The sequence below is a fragment of the Rhea americana genome, unplaced genomic scaffold (assembly GCF_003343005.1).
Source record: "Rhea americana isolate MKP2758 unplaced genomic scaffold, rheAme1 scaffold_362, whole genome shotgun sequence".
NCBI lineage: Eukaryota > Metazoa > Chordata > Aves > Rheiformes > Rheidae > Rhea > Rhea americana.
In genome coordinates, this window is record NW_028186493.1 from 524,713 (window position 1) to 539,267 (window position 14,555).

At 38.9% G+C, this 14,555-nt stretch overlaps 1 protein-coding gene across 3 annotated transcripts in view; it reads left to right on the plus strand.

Moving 5' to 3' along the window:
* The window catches only part of ADARB1 (adenosine deaminase RNA specific B1), a 94,723-nt gene that overhangs the window by 60,836 nt on the left and 19,332 nt on the right, over nt 1-14,555 (plus strand). For all 3 annotated transcript variants that reach the window (XM_085312420.1, XM_085312418.1, XM_085312419.1), the window contains exons 5-8: nt 3,154-3,268; nt 7,500-7,668; nt 8,181-8,329; nt 8,893-9,061. In XM_085312420.1, coding sequence (XP_085168546.1) covers nt 3,154-3,268; nt 7,500-7,668; nt 8,181-8,329; nt 8,893-9,061 — 602 coding nt within the window. The remainder of the gene's footprint in view (nt 1-3,153; nt 3,269-7,499; nt 7,669-8,180; nt 8,330-8,892; nt 9,062-14,555) is intronic.

The following is a 14,555-nucleotide window of genomic DNA, read 5'->3' on the forward strand; positions in this document are numbered from 1 at the left end:
TTACTCTCGATGGTTTTTGGTTCAGGTTTTTGGAAGCACCGTTTCTGATAGGTGGCATTTTTGTGGAACCCAGTGTTTGAGAAGTTTTGTTTCTATCATGCTGATGCTTTGATTCAGTATGCTATTCTTGCAGCATGTATTCTGCTTGTGGATCAGGGTGCATCCACACTCAGAGAAATTTTTTGCTACTTCTGCAATAATATGTTCTCTCATAATGTTAGTCAGCATGATTATACATTGSCTAATAGGTGATCACCTACAGCTGTGTTCTCCTGGAAGCTCCAGTATGTCTGATGGAAAGCATAGTAGAAAATGAGGTATGATATTTTAGAAATGAGAGCATAAAACTTACAATTAGGAAGCACTATCAGTAAACTATGCAGTCGATTTTTGGCTAAAGTGTTAGAATGGGACTCTGATCTCTGTTCAGTTCTTTTCCCTGCAGTGGTCTGCCATGTAGCTTTAGGCAGGTTAATTAAAGTTACATATGTCTTAATTTTCCATTTCTAATACCAAGATGAATATAGAACTATGGCTTTTATTGTTTTTTTTTCCTTGTATATTTATTTATCTTACAGTCTTTTATCCTGCAAAGTTTCTCTTGCTTATTTCATTACATATGTGCCAGGACTAGCAAAATTAAACACAGGTTTTGTGTCGTGTGATCATGATGCTATTGTAGCACAGATTATGATAGAATTATGGGTCCTTCAAATTATTCAAAGAAATACTTTGAGTTTGTGCAGTAAGAGTTTCTGAGTTGTAGTCTATTCAAATGCATCATGAAAATTTGTAGTTGGAATGTTGGGAGTCCTAAAAACTGCAAACTGTGCAGTGCGAAACATTGACCAAAGCTTAGGGTAAATGCAGCTTCAGTCATCCCTGACTACTAGTCACTGCTTCCAGTAGGATTCTGGAAAAAGCTGTTGAACTTGGAAATTATGACAAAAATTTATTCCTTGGTTGCTAAAGCTCTCCCAGAAGGAAGGTGACATTGAGAATTCCTTCACGTTTCCAGGCTGTTGGCTCTTTCGTCATCTTTGTCGTGTCGTCATCTTCAGCCATTGTGAAGATGACGGTGGTGAATCGAGCTGGCAGTCTTGCAGCCTTCTGGTTTTTTTGACCCTGCCAATCTGTTTTTAGATCTGATTATGTTTAAGTTTTTTGTATAGATTCACCTGGGTCCTCCAAGATCTGTGTACTGTTGCCCATCAGCACAGTTGTTCTGCCTTGGGCCCTATCTAGGAGGGAGGAGAATGGTAATTTTCTGCCATTAATGAAAGGGCCCAAAGGAGTTTGTAAGCAGAAACTTCTCAGTCCCAAGAGTCATTTTAGGCTTGATTTACTTAGGCATATGTGTGTTTAGCACCACATTAGATGCTCTTGGATACTGAAGACATCTACACAGCACTGGCAGATATGACACAGGACCTGCGCTCTTCTGGAGCAACATGGGCATTTACACAGAGCATCTTGAGCCTACATGTGGACAACCAAACCGAGTTCTTTATGCCTGGAACTTCAACGATGGAGTTTGACTCCAGGCTAAAGACTATTACACATAGTCAAAAATATTAAGCCTCAGCATCTGTGTTCATGAGTGTCCGGGCTCCTGTTACAGTCAATGGAGAGTTAATCAGTGAAGCCTGGAGGGCTGCTCCACTGATCAGATACAGGCATCTGTTTAGGGAGATCTGAACTGTGGTGACCGCRTCTCTGTTGACTGTAACAGCTAGCAGGTTACAGCTGGACACCCACCTGCAGGTGTCTATGGTCTGGACTGGATTCCCTCCTGAGCTCTTCATTCTCCCTCTCTCTTTGGATCTTGATGTTGATTCCTGGTAGGAGACAGGTGAGAATCGGCTGCCATGTCTCCCATGCTAGCTTTGGGCTTCTTTCTTCATGCCTGGATGGTGTGATAGTGTCTAAAACAGCCCAGTCAGCCTTAAAGGGCCTGTTTGTTTGGGTATTCCTACTTCCTCTAAATAACTGTGCCTAAGAAGGGTTTTTTTCTTTCTATATGTGTCTAGATTACGGCTGTTTCTTTTTGAATGTGTAACTTGCTGTACCCAACCATTACTTTTGGAGTAAATAACTGTGCTGCCATGCACTCTGCAGGGATTTTGTGCTTCATGGAGCTGGTGTGAACACCATTTAGCCAGTACGAAGTACCACCATTAATACAGTGCTTTTTCCTTGAAGGCAGTGTTGTTGCATGGTTTGCCCTGGTTTTCAGTTTCTTTTCAGGTGAAAATTCAAGATTTTGATTTTGACTCATCTCCTCTAGCTGTTATGGTTCCAGTTGCGTTAAGAACCATCAGGTGAGATTAGCTGCAGCATTGAACTGAACCATCGGCAGAGTTCAACAAAAGCAGGACTGGTATTTTGAAGTTTTCCGTAATATTAGAAATTATTTACCTTTACAGTATGACCTATGTTGCTTGCCAACCCTGTTAGGAAATTATAAGGTTGTATCTATTATTCAAGTTTTCCTGAAGGTGAAAGAGATGAATCTTCCTAATTTTTGATGGTTTATTTTGGGTTATATGTTGACATTTTCTATTCCTAAGTTTACATTTATCCTGTAAAAATAAAAGTACAAAGTTTAATGACTGTTGAAAATTAATTCATTCTTATTTATGTAATAACTGTATAATTAATTCCATTGTTATAAAAGGTTTGTATGTTGGTTTGAAGAGGCTGATTTTTGCACTTCAATCCTCTTGTCAGGTCCAATGTTTAGGATACTGAAATGATGTGTTTTGAGGTTTGAGCATGAAAGTATTGACTCATCTGTCCATTCAGTTGTTCTTATAAGCCTCAAATGTTCATAACAATCATGAATGTTAGCTACTTTGATTCTTGGCTTAGGGCTGTCTGACCCTGCTTTTATAGATGCAGAGCACACAGAGCTCCCGTTTAGCATGCAGTGAGCTATGAGAGTTCAGTATACCTGAAAATTGGACCCTAGATACCTTGTTGACGCACTGTAGACAGTTGAAAATCTTTGTCCTATCAATCTTTTAAAAATGAATGATGCAAATTCTTTCAATTTATGTCAAATCATTAAAAGTGCAAATCTTCATGACCCCATGACGTTATAATTTTTTGTTATTTGTTTAATCTCCTAAAGTGCATTTCTGTGATTTACAGGTTTTAGCTGATGCTGTTGCACGCTTGGTTGTAGATAAATTCAGTGATTTGACAGAAAATTTCACATCTCCACATGCACGTAGAAAAGTCCTTGCTGGAGTTGTCATGACTACAGGTAAATAAATAAATAAATACTATTTTAACTACTTAAATACCAGAACTCTGTGTTCTATAAAACTCTATCTTCTGTCTTCAGTCAGCTAATTTTGAAATACATTACTGTTTAATCTCCCAAGTGCCTTAAATACAAAAGTTCAATCTTGGCTGAATGTGATTACAGGAAAATTATACCTGCAAATACTTCTTTTTCCACAAAGTTCCTATATTTTGTATAGATAGAGATATCTGAGACTTCTGAAATAAACCATATTCTGTGAAATACACATATCTTTCTAAATTATGCACCTTTTGGAAAATTTGTAAACATGATATTCTCCTCATTAGTTACATAGACAATATTCCTCTGTTTTGGCATATAATGTTATAAATTATGCTTGCTTTCCAAGTCCTTAGGAATTTGCACTTTATTTAGTTATTCTTGCAGTATTTCTTTCTTGGTGCTTAGTGTCTGAGTCATTTTAGTAAAAATACTTGAAGAAAGCAGCTTCTGTTTCAGCAGCTGACACTAGTGTGCGTGTGCAACCAGCAGCAAGATGGTGGTTCTGTGACTGCTCGCGTGAGATCTGTGCTCTGCCAGATCACTTGGACTGAAAGAGAAATTCCACCCTAAGCTGATCTGCATCCATGCTGCTGCTGAACTTTCCTTAGGTTAAGATTTGTCTTTGCCTTTAGTCCAGTTGGTCACTTGATTTGGACTAAAGTTAAATTTGGACCTGTCATGAAATACGCTATTAGCTGTACAAGTCAGAACAGGATCAGAGATCAGTGCACAGCCGTGGTTCTGTTGAGCGGTCTTTATGCAGTATGTGCCATGAGGCACATTTCCTGCTACATAACGTTGCGTAATAGCCTGCTTTTCACGCTGTGGGGGATGTTTGTAGGGACCTCCTCCACTGAACAAACATTTGGTTTCTGAGGTCCAAGGGTGTTGTTTGGGATGGACAGCAATTGCATGCTCGAGGGACAGGAGTGTGTGACTAGGGGATGTTTGGCCTAAGCTCTGTCCTAAGTTGTCTAAACCAGAAAAGGTGGCAGGCACAGATGATACTGCTCTGGAGACTGCTGTAGTTATTTGCAAGCACCTTCAGAGGCAGGAGCACTGTGACACTGCTCTGTTATAAGCCCATGCTTATGTGAGACAGCATGCTCATGATGTGTTTTTTTTTTTTAATATCAAAAAAAAGAAAGATATCCAAGAGCCCTTATGGCAACCTTGGTCAAGATCTGAATGCAAGGAGTCTTTTGGATGCCTCCAATTTAGAGAGGTCCTAGTTGCTACAAGCCTCCTCTCCCACAGTATTTGAGTTGTCATTTTTATCCTCCTTCTTGGAGGAGATAAGATTGCTTTATAACAAAGGATAGTCCCACAGACTGCTTCACAGAATTTTTGAGGTATCTGGGAGATTTGCCCACATCCCAGTTTAGGATGTACCAAGGTTTCTTGCAGTTGAGGTAGTTCATTCATGATTATTCTTGTCTTTTTTGTAGTCTCATCATAGTCTTTTTTCAGGCCTCTGAGATTCAAGCTTGTTGCATTCAGGGGGCTGCTGTTGTGAAGACAGTGGTCCTTGGTCTCTCTGCTGACCCCTCATATCTGAGTTTCCCCAGGACCTGAACAGGTTCAATAGCTGGGCCTGGCTCCCGCTGGCATCTCAGCGGGCAGCATCTGTGAATCCACCTGACAAGCACATTCCATGATTCCACATGGAATCAGCAGAAGGGCTGATGGCTTAACTGTGCAGGASCTAGCGGAGAGTGATGTGCTTGCACCTTAGCAAACTGGATGTTGCTTCCATCAGAGCGAAAGTTTTGTACAGGTTGCTGCCAGAATAGTTATTTTGTACTGGTTCAGCTTCTTTCYCTCATGTGGCTGTGACATTTTCAGTCTGGTATTATGCATCCTAACCGTAAGCCTAGGAGACGGCATTGATAAATGTGAGAAACAGCTTGAAAACCTGGCAAGTATAAAAGAAGGAAACTTCATGGTTTTGACCATTTAAAAATTAATTTAAAAATATTTAATGATTTTTAGTGCCAAAAGAGATCATTCTGCCCTACACTTTATGATGTCCCAAATTCTTATGAAGTGTTATGTGATTCATAAAGTAAGCAATTTGGTTTTAGTACAGATGCCTAATCCTAAGCTTAACAAAGATTCCTTCCACATGCATACTTTGTGCTCCAAGTAAATACAAAGTATAAGTGGGGTAAAACTGTTCCCCAAAGTCTGTCCAGTGAGACATTGCTAGTGCCTCATCCTGATGATCTGTGAGGAAGATCCTGTAGTTCTATTGTAGAATATTGTATAATACTGAAAAAGTTGTTACTGTAATTGTAGCCCTGTGTCCAAAATTCCCAGGGGAACCATATGCCCAAAGAATCAAAAGCCTTAATTAACATGTTTTGATTATCCAAAGAAGTAGCTTTGCACATTATTAGAAAACAGCTTTGTATGGATATGTTAAGTGTCTGGGGAATCCCTAGAATTAGGTGACTCCAATGCCCAGCCTTAGAGAACATCTTCCCCTGGCATGAAACACTGAATATCCCAGACAGGGATGCTGTTGACTATGGCAGCTTGTAGCATGGGAACATGTGCCAGTTTGTGCTGCTGAGGGCCAACAGGGTGACTACTGAAGGTCTCAAAATGTAACTGTTGCTTTCATAGAATCAGTAAGGTTGGAAGGGACCTCTGGAGATCATCTAGTCCAACCTCCCTGCTCAGCAGGGTCACCTAGAGTATGTTAGACAGGGTTGCATCCAGGCGGGCCTTGATTATCTYCAGAGAAGGAGACTCCACAACTTCTCTGGGCAGCCTGTTCCGGTGCTCGGTCACTCTCACAGTGAAGAAATTCCCCCCTCCTCCTTGGTTTTATCTCAGCCGCATAGGAGGGCAGGGGGCGGCTGAGCTCGTATTCATTTTTCGAAGACTGTACTTCGGTTAGGATTTATTTCATCAACAGTGACAACTTGAACAACCCATCCTGTTTTGTGTCACTCATCCCTTTACTTATTACTCATTTGGTCCTTTACGTTGGCATTGCCGTAGAGTGACCAGAGGGTGAACAGTACTAGGGCACAGAATTGGGTTCAAAACAAGGGCTATTTTCTGCATCCAGCTCACCGTGTATTTGCCCAGAGTTGTGCCAGCGGTACAGGAGTGTGAACAAGCCACTCGAGAGCTGGAGCTGGCACAGCTGCCGATGGGACATATATCACATCTAGCTCTACATTATAGCAGGCTCCCTCTGTATAGGCCTTCCTAGGAGCTGATCTCTTGTTAAGGGTAGGATCCTAAACCTTAGGTGCCTAATGTCCAGTTAAATCTGTTTTGGGGTCAGTATGTAGAATGCAGTTTCTTGGCTTTTATTTTCTCTAGTAACTATTCTGTGGCAGGAAAATAGCAGAGGGCATTTGGCAGGGATGGCCGCTTTCTGCCTTTGCTGCTTAAGTGTTATGAACCTTGAAGGAGTTAGTGTGTGGCTTATTGGGGCTTTTTATTCTGTWTTGCTAGAGGGATGTAACATTTTGGACCTGCCTTTCTGAATTTTTCATATAGCTGACCTTTATTTTTTATAATAGACACAGTTTTCTGTATGTAAAGCATACAAAATATTTTAAAAGATCTTTGCATCTAATTGTTTTATGCAGTATTAATTACTTTCAAGGACTGCATCTCTAGAAATGTTATACTGCTGATAAGCTTTGCAGTGCTTTAAACATTTTATCTTTCTTCCCACTCTAGTCTTACCTTTCCTATTGTTGGCATAATACCAATCATAATTTGTTGTTTTTTAATAAATCAATGCCTTTTTATTACACAAATTTCTAAAGTCACAGTAGATACCTCCATATGTAGCCATGATGTATATGCTATAAGCTAGCGGGCTGACTCTGTCTCAGAAAAAAGCACTTTCAGGCTTTAATATCTCTTCCTGAAGCAGCAATGTTTTCCTTGTAAGTTTTCTTCATTTCGGAGTTCAGACTAGTTAGAAGTTGAACTCATGTGAGCCATAGACCATACTGGAGTAGGTACAGGGAGGATAGGTCTGAGTGAAGCTTTTGCTGTAAAGAAAGTATTGGAAAAAGAACTTTTTTTTTTTTTTTTTTTTTGAAAGAAAAATGCAGAAAGAAGCATTGTTTGAATTTGGCCAGAATAAATCTCTTGCTAGAATAATTGAGATTTTTAATTGCTGAAATTAAAAATTTTAAATATTGTTTTGCAGGTACAGATGTGAAAGATGCCCTGGTAATAAGTGTTTCTACAGGAACAAAATGCATCAATGGTGAATACATGAGTGATCGTGGTCTTGCATTAAATGATTGCCATGCAGAAATTGTATCTCGCCGGTGCCTGCTTAAATTTCTATATACACAACTTGAGCTCTATCTAAGGTAACCTTGAGAGAAACAGAAGATGAACTGACCCCACAGAACTAAAAAACTCTTAAACACTTGTCTGACATGTTTTTGAATGTGAAACAATTATCCTGAAGTAATATCCCTTACATTAGAATATATAACTGAACACTTAGGCCATTTCCCATAAAGTTTGACTTTAACAGGGTATGTATTCAACTAGATGTGTGCCTTGGGAGGGGAACATGGAAAAAAACTTTTGGGAATCTTTCTGTAAACTATAAACATGTAAACCAAAATAATCTGGGTTAGCAAATGTGTGATGTTTCATTTCCTGATAAGTCTCTGAAAATTCACTGGGAATGTCGAGGGCTCTCTCTTTCTTGCCTCTAGTGTCTTTTCATTTTGTTATTTGTAAAAACTGCTGGAGTTATACTGTAAAGATGTCAAGACATACTGTAATCATTTTAATGTCTATTAAGACTGACCAGTTTACATTACTTAGGTGTTTGTTTCAGTTTTGACTATAGCGTTCTTCTCTATTTCAGCAATAAAGAAGATCAGCAAAAATCCATTTTTATCAAATCTGAACGCGGTGGCTTTAAACTGAAGGAGAATGTGCAGTTTCATCTCTATATCAGTACATCTCCTTGTGGCGATGCTAGGATTTTCTCACCACATGAAGCAGCACAAGAGGGTATGACAGCAATCATATTAAAGTTGTGGAGTCTAAAGTGTATTTGATCGCGTACAAGTGGCACAGTTAGAATTTATGTGTCTTTTTTTTCCTTTTTGTATAGATGTGTGTTAGAAAAAGGTTTATAGGCAGATAAAACATATGGGCTTGAAGAGGCTGAAAATTAGTAAAGATAAGCCAGTGTGTCAGGAAGTATCCTTATAGAACTARCTGGGCCATCTGAACATTGCTGTCTCTTAATAGTTGTTGTCTGCCTGCTCATTTCTTGATTTGCTGCTTGACTTCATTCTAATACTATAATGTGCAGAATAGAATTCAAGAACTACCTGCTACATATTAATTGTTCCTTCATGGAAAGCTTGGTTTAATTGCAAATGCATCTTAGGAGATGCATTGTACAAGGGATGATACTGTAGGTAAATTGAAAGGAGTAATAGAAATTATTAAGCAAGTTAACAATTATGCAGGCAAATGTCTTTAATTGACTCTTCTTATTTTAATACCATATGTAAAATATATTGAGAATATTTCTGAGTTGATGGCGAGCGATTTTTGTTGTATAGATCAAGGGGACAGGCATCCAAACCGCAAAGCAAGAGGACAGCTCCGGACAAAAATAGAATCTGGGGAAGGGACAATTCCTGTGAGATCTACTACCACTATCCAGACGTGGGATGGAGTATTGCAAGGAGAAAGGCTACTGACCATGTCATGCAGCGACAAGATAGCTAGGTGAGATATTAGTATTTATCTGTAGTATTGGTTTTTATTGCTGAATAAAAAAGGCAGGTGTGCATGTCACGTGCAGTGAATGTGCAGGTTATCAGTTGGTTTCACTGCTTAGATGTAGTGCAAGAGGGCTGTAGCTATTAATAAAGCTTTGATTCTTCACCTGCAATTTGTGTCAGACCTTCTGCTGGCTTCATAGGTAACGTGGAAAAGTTATCTGTCATTCCAGGCACTTAAAGTCGGGACTGCTTTGTTTTTTATTTATATCACTGGAAAATATCAGAGGAATGAATTATATATATATATTTTTTTTTGGCCTAACATAATATGTCATTAGCAAAACAGTGCAATAAGTATATTACACACGTCATATTGGATAACATCCTCTGGTATATTTATGTCCTTTTATTTTAGAGATGCATGTGTGTTCTATGGATGGATTTAAAATTATATTGTTTCATATGAGGAAAAAGTTTTTCGGATAAAAACATGTTAATTGATGGGCACTTTTAAATTTTAACTTGAAAATGATATAAAATTTATTTGAAATGTTTTTACTTAAATGGTTGAACTGTAATTAGAATAATGTCTTCTAACAGTAATTCTTTTATTTACACTTATCTGATTTATTCTTTTTTCTTATTTAATTTTTAAAATTTTTTCTTTTTAATTGGACATAGACAAAAGATTCACCTAAAATTTAGCAAGTGTCCTCTAAATAGTATCAGAAGCATGGGAGAATTTCTAGAAAATTGTAGCATAGTTTTTCAAAATGAGTCTGTATGTTTTCAGCCTCTCTATGCTTTTGCAAAATATGTAAGAGAAATGCCAAAATTTTCAGCTGGTGATTTGGGGGTTTTTAACTTATTTTTTAATTAAAATAGCTATGCATTTTTGTCAAGCCACAGTTAGTTCTTATTCAAAATTTATTAAGCATATTTTACGCGGAAGATAAGTCAGAACCTATTTGTTGTACACCATGTATACCAAATTAATGATATAGGGTGAATGTTATGTAATTATTTTTTTTTCCTCTAGTCTTGTCTCAAATAATCAGCATCTCTACTGAATGAAGACATTTTACTTTCTTATTTTTAAATACCGCTGACATAAATAGCCAGGGCCTTTTTGAAGTTATGAGAGTGGGTTGTTGAAAAGTAATTCTGTAAAAGCGGCATTTAAGATTTATGAGGTTCATGTCAGTAATTTCTTTCAGCCATCCCATATGGTAATCGTGCTGCATTCATTTGACTTCTTTTATCACATCATCAATTCTATTAGTGAATATAAAAAATAAAGCGAGTTGTTGAGCTAGAGCACATTTGACTATTTTGTTGATTTTGTGTGATGCAGAACAGAATCCATCTCACGCTTGCCTAGCTAGCTGTCACCTCTCCTTGGGGCTAATGGGAATAATTTTGTTTGTGCCAGTGAAGGAAGCAAATAGAAACCTTTGACACAGAGCAAAGACTGTATGACGGGTAAGGAGGCCCAAATTTTCATATTCTTTTTCCTTTTTTTCTCATCTTCTTCTTCTTCTTCTCCTTCTTCTTCCTCTTTTTTTTTTAAAAAAAAAATCCCTGACACTTATGATCATGTTTTGCCCATTTAAATTTGAAAGAATGCATTGCTATGTAGTTTCCAATATTTAGTACTACAGAACAACTTAGGTCTTCTAGGTGTCACTAGATTTTCAATCAGACTAACTTGCTCCTATGGCACAGAAATAATTTCTTTAATGAAACCTACTAAGTCAAACTCACGGTCAAACCCAATTTTTGTTTCACTAAAGATTGCGTTTCTTTGCACAATAGATCTTCCAGCCTAGGCAATATGTGGGTAAATTCTATTTGTGCAGGATTACATGGGGAATCCGAAGTATTAAAATTGTTGATTTTTGAACAGCTCCCCTGTATAATCCAAGGTATTACTTCAAGCATCTGAGTGCTTTGTTGCAAGCTGTTGTCTACCCCATCATGAGCCGGTTAGGAACATCTAAGGAACTTGCAACCTTTCTGTTATACTACTTCATTCCAGTGAAGAATTGCTGACAAGTGTAGGCTCTCCAGTGGCTGCTTTCCACTGTGGTGGAGTGCCAATCAGTAGTAAGAGGATGAACTCTGATACTCATCTAAGGGCTTCCTCTGATTTCTCTTTAGGTGCTGACTGCATGTTGGCAAACTTAAATTCCTCAAGCTCTGAGCTGGATTTTGCTGTGGACTGGGATAGGACTCATGAACTTTGGCTGTAGAATGACATTGGTCTGCTGTTTTTCCCATGAGAGCTCAGCTCACCTTTTCTTCCCTGGCTTCTCCAGTGGCAGATACTCAGTGCTTCTTACTCCACCAAAATGTCCTCCTGAAGGGACAGTCCTACTGTTCTCTGCTAGTGTTCTCGCATTATCACAGTGGTAAAGGCAAGGTGGTGTTTTAGCTCCCTTTCCCAGTCACCTGGGAAGTGAGAGATCAAGAAATTGTGAAACACCCCTGTAGATTTTGCCTCAGGAAGTCCTAACTTTGCTCTGACTGCTCATCTCCCTCTGTTCTCACTTTCGTAACCTTCTTTCACCTTGTGCTTGTGTTGGAAGAATACTGGAGAGGTAGAGGGAAAAAAAATAAATCAAGGCACCTGGAAGTTTTGCTTTAGGGAGGAAGGAGCTGCAGGGAGTCCCTGCCAGGGCACCAAACTCTAACCTGTAGTGGTACTGTGTGGTTAAAACTGGAAAACAGCAAAAGGCCTGTGTATGTAACAGTAAATGTAAAGTCCAACTATGATCGTAAGCATTGGAACTGGAGTATTCCTAATGTGGTTAGTGTGTGATGTCATTCGAGAGCAGCATTAAGGTGATTTCTATGACCAAAATAATTGATTTGGAACATTCATATTCATAGATTTGTTTTAAAAGTAGCTAGAATTTGTTCCATATGTGCATATTTTGGCTTCAGATAGTTACCTGAAGTTCTTCTTGTAAAACATTCCAGTCAGAGATGGAGTATGCCTTATTGTCTTACTGAGAAGAACAAAATGTTTTATTCCTAGGGATGATCCAGGAATTGAGAAGCAGTTTAATGTTAGATCCAGTTACTAAAGAGGAAACTACATCATCTCTTTTTGTGCAAAGGAGGAAAAATAATCATTTCTGATCTGTTGGGTGAAAGAACACCACATGCCTGCCTATACGCTGGCCTTTTGTCTTGTGTTTATTCAGGGTAGAATATCTGAATGGAAGTTCTTAACTCAATCTTTATGTCTGTCTCATGGATGACTTTTTCTTCTTGGCTCCACCACCTAGATTTCCGAGTCTGATGAGGTTGAAGAAATGTGTCTTAAAATCCTGTGCCTGCTCACTAAAGGCTGTATTCTGCAGTTATATTCATTCTCATCCAGTATTTTTCCGGTTTTAAAGTAATTTCCAAAAGGAGAGCTTCACAACTGAGTTGGCAATAGAAAGAGCGATCTTCTCATCAATTCTTAACCGAAGTAACCGCGGTCTATTTGAATGTGGTGACTATGTGGCACCTAGGTTAAAGGGGGAAAAAAAAAGAAAGAAAGAAAAATCAAGGAAAGTGGAAGGAAACAACTACCCAAAATATAATGTCTAAGCCCTGACCAGTCAAGCCAGTGACCTGTGTGCTGGCCCAGGCTTGGTAACCTGCAGCAAATCCAGACAACGCCGGGAATGATGGAACAAGTCAGAGCATTGTGATTCAGCTGCAGCTCTCTGATATAGCTAACTGAAAATGTGACCACAGCATAAATAAAAAGATCTTTGCTAGAAATGCTACCATCAAAGACCATGGACTTCTAACATCAGTTGTTTTATCATGTGGGCTGCTAACTGAGTCACTTGAACTGGGAAATAAACTCTGACTGCATTCTGCATGCAAATGTTGCTGCCTGTTTGTGCTGTGGCTCATGAAAGGAATGCACTGATAGTAGAGATTCAATTAATCCCTTAGACAAGGAAGCAAGGAGAAATCAGGAGTTCAGATTTGACCAAAAGAGAAGTGAAWAGGTGATCAGATCAGTGAAGCCTACTACAGTCTGCTCCGGCTGTTCCTTAGGCCAGTTAATGGAAGCAGAGTCCAGCTAGATAGGTGAAAGCAGGTCCTGACCTACGCAGTGTAAGTCTGGATTTAACTTGAACAGCAGGAGTGTCCCCGTGCTTGAATGATGAACCACAGTGAATGGTAAACATGTCCGTTATGATGAGGCAACAAATGAGCACGCTAAGACCCAAATGCTGGGATACAGGAGTTCCCTTTCAGTCAGATACACTTCGGAGATACAGAGGTAAAAACTAACACAGATGGTTCTGCAAGCATCTCTGGGGATGATTCCAGCCTTAAACTCAGCTGGCTGATCATAGCAGTCACAGGAGGTAGAAACAWGTAGAAAAATCATGAATGCAGCTAGTACAAACACAGCTAGAGCACCTTCTGTTCAGAGACAGCCAGCCACACTGAATCTTTAGCTTCCAAAATTTATCCTCTATATATAGATAGTGTATATATATATTCTCTATAGGTATATAGATAGAATAGATAYAGAAAAGATATATCCTCCTACACCTTGGGTGCATGCACCAAGAAGGGCTCTTGGTGCATGGGGTGATTCAGACGGCCTCAAAATCTTGTTGGTGATGCAGTAGGTGAAACCTGCCTTTGAGATTACTGCCAGAGACAGCTGCCATCTGGGCTGCAAGCCTTTGTCATAGAGGAGGGCAGAAGGTTCATGTGATGAGGGAAAACACTTTCTGGGGATAGTCTGACATCTTCTCATATCTTGCAGCTTGCTCCAACGCCTCGCAAAAATGAGCGCCCTAGAAGATACAACATGCCACTTACTTATCCTTTTCCTGTGCTTTCTCTCCTTTTTTTGAAGAAACAAGATCTTACTGAGGCCTGTGAAAACAGAAATTAAGTTGCATAAAATAACAGTTATTACTTTGCATTATATAAGATTTCCATCCTTAGTCCCTTGCCCTTGGGTACAAGTAAAAGCTTGACATGAACAAAGCGTCTGCTGTATCATTTTCCTTTTTTCATATGTATTACTATTTATAAATGATATTAGTAAGAGTAACCCTTTGAACTGTAACTTGTTTTTTTCTCAGCATTTGCAGTCTATCATAAATATAACTTCATTTTTCAACAGACCATTTATTTTGGTAGTTACAAAGGAKTCAGTCTTCATTTTCCTGTGATAAGTTCTGACACCAATTCTGTGTGCATTGTTTAAAATGCAATGAGTAGTGATTCAGCTCTTGCATACTTCTGGATGCATAGAAATAAATGAGTGGTGCTGAGACATCTGATATTAACATCATGCTTTTAAGGCTTACTGCTACTAGGCTCCTTTCATTTCTGTGGTCTCTAAAAACAATATAAATAACAGAATTTGAGTTTGGAAAGTTTAGAGGCCAATTTTTAGCTGCAGCCTATATTTTCAACATTTTTTTTCAGAAAGAAGTGCGCTGGCAAAGTCTGTGCTAAGG